Source organism: Pholcus phalangioides, unplaced genomic scaffold, assembly GCF_987345545.1.
Source record: "Pholcus phalangioides strain wild (caught in Gottingen) unplaced genomic scaffold, Ppha-v1.0 ptg000028l_1, whole genome shotgun sequence".
Taxonomy (NCBI): Eukaryota; Metazoa; Arthropoda; class Arachnida; order Araneae; family Pholcidae; genus Pholcus; species Pholcus phalangioides.
In genome coordinates this window covers 658,244-668,025 of record NW_028301618.1, presented here as the reverse complement: position 1 = coordinate 668,025, position 9,782 = coordinate 658,244, and the positions used below count along the sequence as shown (strand labels likewise).

Genomic DNA, 9,782 nt, shown 5'->3' with positions numbered 1-9,782 from the left:
TTGCGACCCACTCTCTAAGCCATATAATGATAAATCACATAAAGGCCTTCGGCCCATGGACCAAATATGGCCCTGGGGGTTATCTGATGCGGCCTGCCCTCTTCAAACCTAATTTTGTAAAAATGAACTAAGCGCCACATTTACATATCTCTTAAGTGTCCCGTGGTACAATTCCAGAGAATTTAAGCGGCCCGCGGCATATTTTCAGATCACTTAAATGACCCGGGACACAGTTTCAGAACACTAAAGCGATCCGTGACACATTTAAAGATTCCTTGAGTGACATGTGACGTAGTTTTAAAGCACTTAAGTGGGCCCCAGAGCGGTTCTACATCACTCAAGTTACCCGCGGCACATTCTCAGATTATTTAAGTGATGCGTGGCGCAGTTGCAGAGCACTTAAGCGGCCTGGACACATTTCCAGATCACTTGGATCCGCGAAACATTTAGAGATCACTGAAGTGGCTATGTAGGGCACTTATTAATGGGGGGGGGGTGTGTAGGATGCTACTTCAAGTGCCCACAAACTATCGAAAGGTTTTTTCTCATTTTTGGAGCACCGAGTAAGATGCCATTAAAAATATTTCATATTTTCATAAAGGGTGGTTGATGACGTAAACATTATCCAAACCTCCCCTTCCCCCCCCCCCCTTGTCATCAAAAGTCAGCAAATCGGAAACCCCTCCCCCCATCGATGATGACGTAACGTAATACTTGAACTGCCCCTTATGTACCAACGCCCAGTGAATCACCTTCCGACGAAAGCGGGGACACACACTGTTGCGCTGTTCATCGTCCACATCAGTGATGGGGTAACCTCGTCCAGCAAAATCTCCCTTTTGACTAAATTTTTCCATGGAGGAAAGAATACTCCATGAAATTTTTCCCACGCATTCCGTAAAATGTGCTACCGTCTACCGGGGAAAATACGGTCAAGTATTTTACAATAGAAAAGTATTGCACTGCATTATAATTTTTTTATTTTTTCAAATCATTTTTTTGTTTGATGAACACTCAAAATTTCTCACAAATGGTGAGAGATTTCCCACTTAGACAATTTTCCCCACGAATATGGGACATTTCCCACGAGTTACCAGCAGTGGTCCACATCGACTCTGCTGTCCGCAGCTCTACCTCAAAAGCCAGTTTTCTGCTGCGGACTTTGCCCCATCTCAATATACGTCCGCTCAGAAAAATAAAAACAACAGAAGGAAAAAGATTTTCCGGGGAAAAAAACGTTTCCATTCTGTTAGGGGCCGTTCAAGTATTACGTCATCATCGATGGGATGGGGGGGGGGGGTTGCCGATTTGCTGACTTTTGATGACAAGGAGGGAGGAGGGGGGGGGGAAATGCTTACGTCATCAACCACCCTTTATGAAAATATGAGTTAGGATTCAGAGGGGCAGAGCTGACAAGGGGGGGGAGAGGGTCAGCGTTTTGCTGACTTTTGCTGACAATGGGGGGGGGGAGGGGGTCAAAAATGGCTAAAAATTTGCTTACGTAATACTTGAACGGCCCCTTATTTATTGATATTTTTTAAATCTCAAATCAGCACACGCACACTTGGCTTAGTACTGGCAGTGAAAGAGAGAATGGTGTTTTGTATTTCTTCCATACAACTTCCGACGAGTTAAACATCAGCGTTATTACGATTTGAAAAAAAAGGAAAAAAAATCAACTTAATCGTCACAACATGAGTAGTTTTAGACTTTGAAACTAGATGACAGCATCAGCAATAACTGCGATCAAACAGTGCAACTCGGTGAGGGTAACTCGTGGGAAATTTCCCATATTCGTGGGAAAAATTGGTCAATATTTACCCAAGCGGGAAATTTCTTAGCATTTGTGGGAAATTTTGAGAGTTCATCAAACAAAAGAATTTTTGCAAAAAATAAAGAAACTAATGCAGTGCAATACTTTTCTATTGCAAAATACTTGATTATGGCAGCACATTTTTTCTGAGTGCGTGGGAAAAATTTTGTCAAAAGGAAATTTTTTGAGGGAAATTTCACTGGAAGAGATTATCATCACTGGTGCAATTCTCCCTGCTTTTTCTGATGATCTTCATTCTTCCCTCATTAGCCAGGAAAAAGAACTGAACTCACCTATCCAGTTCAGTTTGTGGGCTTTGAGAGCACGGAACTGAACTAAACATCTCTCTTGACCCCCCCAAAACTGGGTAAAGATATTCCTTAACCACTTTGCTTGACCCTAAAAATTCAAAAACAAAACATATTCGACCAAGGGAAGAGAGACTTACCTCATAATAACTTTGCAAAGTGAAATTTGTTGTCTGCACACCTGAAATTGAACTTTGATCTTCTTGCAATCTGGGAAAGTACACTGACCAATGTATCACGGAGACACGTGTTTCCTTTCCTAAAAACAAGTACAGTCAAATCTCGTTAATGAGTCACTCTTGGGAGAGCAAAAATATGACTTTGTAAGCGGAGTGACTCGTTAAACGGAGTAAGCCATATCTGTGCCAATTCCTGCCGGAGGACAAGTGGGACTTCCGCTCTAGTATTTTTTATTCCGCTGTTGAGATGGCGCTCGCTATACCTCGATAAATCTTTGTGGTGAAATCACCGAATGATCTTTGATTGCACATGAAAATTTTATTGTGGCTTTCCTTCCTCAACTCGAATAACACAGTCGGTCTTGGCTTGTTGAGCTTGGGAGTGAGAGCGTGAGTATATTTGATACCAATCCTCTAAATTTAGCAATTTACTTTTTCCAAATAGTTATAATTAATAAATAATACATAAGTAAATGGGGGAGAGGCAGCTACCCAAACTTAATTAGGGAGTTAATTCTTTTATTGTGTCTTGAAATTGTTGCTAGTATTTACTTGGTCTATGTTAATACACGTGAAAGCTCTCACGTGTATTTATCCAATCCTCTAAATTTATAAAATACTCGCGTGTTAAGCATTTAGTATGAGGTTGGCCCGTGAATATATACTTAGCTTGTTACATAAAGCGAGTCCGAACTTACTCCGTATAGTAGGTTTCTCAACTAATTCATTTTCTATTGGCCTAAATATAACGCGCTGTTGGGTGTTTTCCAGTGTGTACAAGGTGTCAAATGGGAAACTTAACTGAAAATGCATTTTCACATATTGGTTTTGCATAAATAAAAGGCCACAAAAGGGAAATCGCTCAATGAGGTGGCTCAAAGGTGATGTAAAAAATGTGTATATGGATGCCAAATATAATCAAAATACAGCATCCCAAATATAAGAGCATACATTGTAAAATATATACAGGGCGATTCAAAAAAGATGGGAAAAACTTTAAAGAGGTGGTAGTACACAGAAAAATAATTTTCATCAAAGAAATGCATGGTGTAAAATGAAATGTAAACCCTGTTACAGGGGTGCACCATTATCCCGTACGTTACAACTGTTAGAACAGTTTTACGCTGGAATAACTTCACAAGGCTGGCGTCCGCACCTTTTATTCACTGACGCAGATTTGCATGTGGTTTCTTGTTCTTCCCGTGGGAACAGATGCAGTATGGTCCGCCACGACTTTGGCGACTTTTTTCTCGCGATAAGTCGCCAAGACCGTCATAATGCTTCTCTGGGTTGCCGTATTTTTTAACACTTTTCTGGTTTCGTTGGGTGATATTAGATGGCGATGGCTTTACCAAACAGGATTTTTCTTTTGTTCACCGTGTTTTTTTCAAAAATTCTAAGCAGCCGTTGTTCCATTTCCAGCGCGTCTCTCTCTCTCTCTCTCTCATTATTCCTCCTTTCTGTAGCTCTAGTTATTTGGATTATCTACTGCTCAGGTTGTATCATACCATTTTATTATTTCGTTGTATTTATTAGTTATTCATCTATTGCCATGCCTTCCGTTTTATCGGTTTATTATTTAAAATGAACCTACAGAATTTTTCATGCCCGGATCCGTTTATTAAAAAGAAAGGGTCCAGGTTTTAGTTTTAGTGCATAGAGTATTTATTCAACATGCCCGGATCCGTTTATTTAAAAAAAAGGGTCCGGGTTTTAGTTTTAATACATAGAATATTTATGCCCGGAATTCCTTATGCCCAGATCTTTTTATTAAAAAAATGGGCCAGGTGTAATTTTTTTTAACTGATATTTTTTTCTATTTTTATGCTTGGTGGTTTCTATTATGTTTTGCATGCTGTTTTTTTTTTCGGCGTCCGTAGTGTCTGACGGCCTTGGCGACTCTTCATCGGGCCATCAGACATGTGTGCCACCAAATAATCGCCAAGTGGTGGACCATACGACAGCTGTTCCGCCGTTTCATGTTAGACCATCCATTCTTTTATGACAATTGCTTGTACTATCACCTCTTAAAGTTTTTCCAGTCTTTTCTGAATCACTGTATAATACACTACCCATAAAAAAAATTAGTTGCCTTATCTAAAAATTCTCAGCAAAATATTCTTTCTCTGTCAGACACAACCATTGCCGCAGCTTGGGGGAGCAGGTGGGTCTCTTGTCTGGTCGTTGGACCAGAGGGAGCACAATTTTTATTTTCGCAAGCCTCTCAAATGTTATAAGGGGGGGGGGTCAAAATGTGTACTTGCTCCAGGTTACTAATCATCTATCTAATTGCGGCCCTGGGCATAGCCCAGGCCAGATTTAAGTAGGTGTGAAGGGTGCAGCAGGAACATGAAGCTGTTTTTGCACTGGGCCACAAAATACTTGAGCTCATTCCTGGGCATAACTGATCTAATAGGTGCAGCCTTCACATTCTCTTATTACTCAGATGACACTATTTACTGAATAGCGTTATCTTATCTAGTTGGGTTTGAGTGCGTAACAGTCAGTTTACTCAAAACTTTACCAAACGTGGGTGGTGACAAAAGTTATCTGATGGGTTCATTGCGTCCAGTCAGAATATTTTTAAATTTATTTTCTTTTGGGTACGCATTTCCGTTAACAGATTGCACCAGTGCTGTAATTAAGAGTAGCAGGCGGGTCTGGTTCCTAGGATGTAATTTTAAACCCTTTATTCTCTCTAACATTAAGGAGGAGGGACGTCAAAAAATATGTGTTTATCCCAGCTGACCAAGCATGTAGTTGTAACTCTGGATGGTGCTGCAGTACTATGTTACTGTATGTGAATCATGTGCAGTGGCCAGTGAGTTATGCAGTGGAAATGCATAGGGGAATTTTGTCAGTGGAAAAATGAAAATGTAACAATTTCGGTAGTAGCAAAGCGTGAAAATAATGTACTCTATAGAGCAGCGGTTCTCAACCGCGGTGTTCCGCGGAGCTCTTAGGGCTCCTTGTGCACTCTCCAGGGGCTCTACGGCTGCTCAAGATAAATAAAAAAGACTGAAATTAAAAAATAATTATTATAAATGTTAATAGTTATAAAATGTTATAAATCAATAACTTTGATGAATAACTAAAAAATTTCCCTCTACAGGGCTCCGCCATAGAATTTTTTTTTCTAAAAAAGGGCTCCTTGAGTCAAAAAGGTTTAGAACCACTGTTATAGAGCAAAGATTATTGTTTTGGTGTAATGCATACTGGCTAGTCATAAAAATTGAAACGTTATGCCATACAAATCAACATGTGTAAAAATGGGCTTGTCAAAGTAGCGTGCACCCAGCCTGAAGAAAAATATAAATCTATATGCTCAGAGGCACATTACTGCTTTAAATATGGCAACTTGGAACAAATAAACTAAAGTTCATCCAGAATAACCTAGGTCCCGAGAAGTCTAGATTTAAGAGGTTTTACTGCAATATCAAAGATCATAAATTGTACATATATATTTGTAATACAGTCGGCACGTGTTATAACGACCATGCGTTATTGCGATCGTCCCATTCCTGTTTGAAGAGTCCTGGTTGTTTCCTTATTCATTCCACGTTATTTTTCTTTATATATAGGGTTATCGGATTTGAAAACTGAGAAAGGATGCCTTAGCATTTACCTTTAATGTCACATCCCGATTTACACAACAGATGGCGTCACTATAGTGGCCAGTAAAACCAGCCCCACAATTTTTTCCAATCTAAAACAAAACCATTAAAAAAAAAAAAAATTCTGGGAATTTTGACTGTTATTGGTGGAAGAAAAACAAATACTTGTATCAAAATGAAGAGATGTGTGTAGGGTTACCAGATTCGGAAACTGAAAAAGATGCCTATATATGCACGTATGCTTAGCAAATGCCATTTTTCCTAATTTTTACAATAGATGGTGCCCCTTTTATGACGAAGTCCTTAAGATTTAGGAACTTGGATTATTTTCTACATTTCTGACTGGAAGAGGTAACTTTCTCTTCTATCTCAACGCCATCTTTATGGCATCAGAAGCCTCCCTGGGCAAAATGATTTTTCTAGTGCCCTTGTCTGGTCAGAAATACCAGCTATCAAATTTGTCACCCGAATGGCACAGTTGTAAGACTCTTGCCTTTCACTGTGAAGGATACCATCAAGGTGTACGGGTTTGAATCTGGGCATAGAACACCAGAAGCAAGTTCTTCACCTATGGTCACCACCGATGGATGGAGCCATCATTTCCCACTTAACTCCACTGGTGGGAAATGCCATATGATGATACATGACCGGAGTTTGGTGTGCATTAAAGTAGCTATCCAATTTACATATTTGCTGTCAGAAATTTCAGATCTCGTTTTCGTGAGGCTCTTTCTGTAATTGAGCCCCATGCATTAAGATGGCACAGCCTTCCCACCTCAGTATACAACTTTAGCTGTTAATGAGCAAACAATGATATTCTTAAAATGGATGTTAGTTTTTTTTCTTTCAGAGCGGTTTTTTGGGACTTTTATCCCCGGTTAAGCTGGTGGGTCTTAATTAGAATAACATATTCCCTTTTCTTATAGTCGTATAGCATTCTTGTATTCTGGGAATTTTGACAGTGAAATGGTGAAAGTGTGTAGGGAAAACATTGATAAACGCTCATATCAATGAAATATGTTGAAAAAGTTTTCCCCAGAAAATTTTTTTAGAAACTTGAAAAGGATTACAGAAATGGCCGAAACATATAGGAGGTCGCTTGAAACAACATCGAAAAGTGTCTGGTAACCCTATTCCAATGTAACAGCTTAAAAAGACCATTCAATCCAATGCAACGTTCAAACTCCCAATCTGTCATGATTTTTTTTGTAAAAAAATCAAAATCCTCAGTTGAATGAGGATGAATTCTCTATCAAGAATGTACCTCATAACTATTGTATATAGTAGTTTATGTGTATATTTTTTGTCGTAACTTACCTCGATTTTGTGATGATTGATGTTCTTGATTAAATTCGTTTTTTTCTTTTTAAAAACAAATGTTTCCTGTGTTGATAATGTTTCTTGTTTTTTTTTTTTTTTTTTAAAAAGGTAAGATGTGATAAGAAATATATTTCTGGCGATTAGAAGAATTCCTGATCAGGGAATCGACAATGGCTCAAGAAAACACAGTATTCATGCATTCATTTGCAAACATATTGACAGATCCCAGTATTAGTAAGTTTCAAGTGTTTCTTTATTATAATTGTACATTCAACGTTTTTAAACTGCATATTTACATTAATTCTCGATGAGCCGAATATCTGTCAAGATCGGTCTATCAAGTCTGTTTTCTCTTTGCTCCAGGACATTCAGTATTATTTTGGTGTTGCAATTTCCTTTTTATGTTGAAGTATTCGAGTATGAGATGCATGATTTAAAAAATTAAACGTAAAAATGGGAAAATGAAGGTGTGGTGTAAAAAATTCTATTGAACTTTCTTCTTTCCCATCTTTTATTCTGGTTTTATTAACCCCCTCCCCCCTTTTCGCAGATCTCGGTATGTCGTACATAGTTTGCAGCAGGCTCCATTTGCGGATTGCTGTACACCTCTCTCACTTTCTCGGTTGAGTTTTTTCTGCTATGCCATAAGTGTTTTTTGAATATCTATGGCTAGTCTTGGTCTTGATAAGTCATTGCAATCATTCCCTTCGACTAAATTTCTGAACTGGCTAGAACCGTTAATATAAACACTTACTTCCTTTTCCTTTCAAACCCTACATGGTTTAGGCTCCATCTGCCGCACAGCAAATATTCCGTAATCTATAAAGTACGTCACAGAACAATCAATGCGGGTGGCATGCACTTTAGATATTCTTCGGAAAGTTGCCAAATGTGGCATCTTGGAAACATTTTCTTTGTGCATGCCCTCCAACTGAATTATACTGTCTTTTTCTTCTGCTAGGGCTTTAAACCTGCTTTGTGAAATAATACTGGGCATGTTACGAAAAAAATTACATTTTCTATGATTTAATCATGTGGATCAGGTGCATTAAGATGACAAAAAATAACGTCTTGTGAAGCTGGGCCCTGCTGTCATTTATTGACATACAGATATTTTAATATATTAGCATTTTCAGCATTTTTGTTCATTTTTTTTTATATTCGGGAATTAGAGGATAATGACAAAGTAAAAGCGAAATCACATTTATGGTTATAGTTGTAGCAATTTTATTACATTCCCTTTTATTTCTTATTTGTATATTCGCATGCACATGTTAGCGATTAGTTGAAACAATTTTCTGCGCTATTGCGTTGTTGAACGTTACTCAGTCTTGTTTAAGCACAGATTTTGTTCTCCCCCCCCCCTTATTATTCATGGTATTAAACTGCTTTTGTTAGGCCAAGGCCTAATAACTTCAAACGCTGTAGTTTATTTGTGAATTTTAATTTTGTATTTTTGATTTTAAATTTGGTTGTATTATGTACCATTCGTCTATTTCTGTGTGGATTATCCAGATTTATAATGTGGATTATTTATTACATGTGTGTATTAAAGTACATATGTTCGTGGCGCAAGGGTTTTTATTTTTCACTTGGGTGGGGTATTGCTGTGCTGTGAAAGAAAGATAAAAAAAAAACGGGTGAGAGCGATAAGAGATTTATTTTGCTCAGCTTTTCCTGTAGCTTCTTTCTGCTCAGTGTATTTAATAGCAGTTTCCAGAGCTTCGATTCCATCGTTATGCGAAATTTTGAAAGGCTCAACAGTTGGTTATCTTCAATTTCGATGTCAATTGACAAGAGCAATTTTATCAGTTATTTCACACCGATTACCATCCTTCATCAAACTTTCGATTTCTTGCAAAGATGTATCCTGACATCCAGTGATACGTTGCATTAAAGGTGGAATGGTTTCTTCAGTTTCATCTGTGCTTTCTGTTTTCATACTTTTATCGCCTAACAGCTTTTCTTACATATGCATGTAACAGATAATACACCGATCTGCATACAATGCTAAACTGCACTGTTGTGACAGTGAGTGAGGGTGGGGCAAATGAGAGACACGAGTCATAGCGTAGACGGGTGTGCCACTGTGCTGCAGCAGAGTTGGGAGCCATAAAAATAAGTTACTTTCATGCTCACAAAACTTGCAGTTCTTGTTGGCGATTGATGTGTTTATTTGTTTTTTACAGTGGAACGTAGGATAAGCGAAGGTCAGATAAACGTGACTACTGTAATGGTGTAGAAATTTTCAATTTCAGTATTTAAAAAACATCATTTAAGAGGATGTTTTTGTGTTTGCATGTGGAATATATAATTGAGAATTTAAATACAAAAGTTTTTAAATAAATTTCTATGTGCAATAAAATGGAACATATAAGCAATAAATATGCACAAATTTACTAAAATATGCATATTTATTTTTCCACAGTTGTAAAGGATAAACCATTGTCTCATTCGCAACGAAACCGTGGCAGTTTTCAAATTGTACAACGCATCACTAAGCATAAAAATTTAAACTATGAGTAGGGAGTTGAACTTAGCATAACTG

The 9,782-nt window shown here is 38.0% G+C and overlaps 1 protein-coding gene across 1 annotated transcript in view; it reads left to right on the top strand.

Annotated features, from left to right (window-relative positions):
- The first annotated feature begins 2,613 nt into the window (after positions 1–2,613).
- Nipped-A (Transcription-associated protein Nipped-A) overlaps positions 2,614–9,782 on the top strand; it is an 86,744-nt gene continuing 79,575 nt past the window's right edge. Inside the window, exons 1-2 of the mRNA XM_089252214.1 lie at positions 2,614–2,690; positions 7,343–7,468. Of these exons, the coding sequence (XP_089108340.1) occupies positions 7,405–7,468 (64 nt within the window). The 5' untranslated portion in view covers positions 2,614–2,690; positions 7,343–7,404. The remainder of the gene's footprint in view (positions 2,691–7,342; positions 7,469–9,782) is intronic.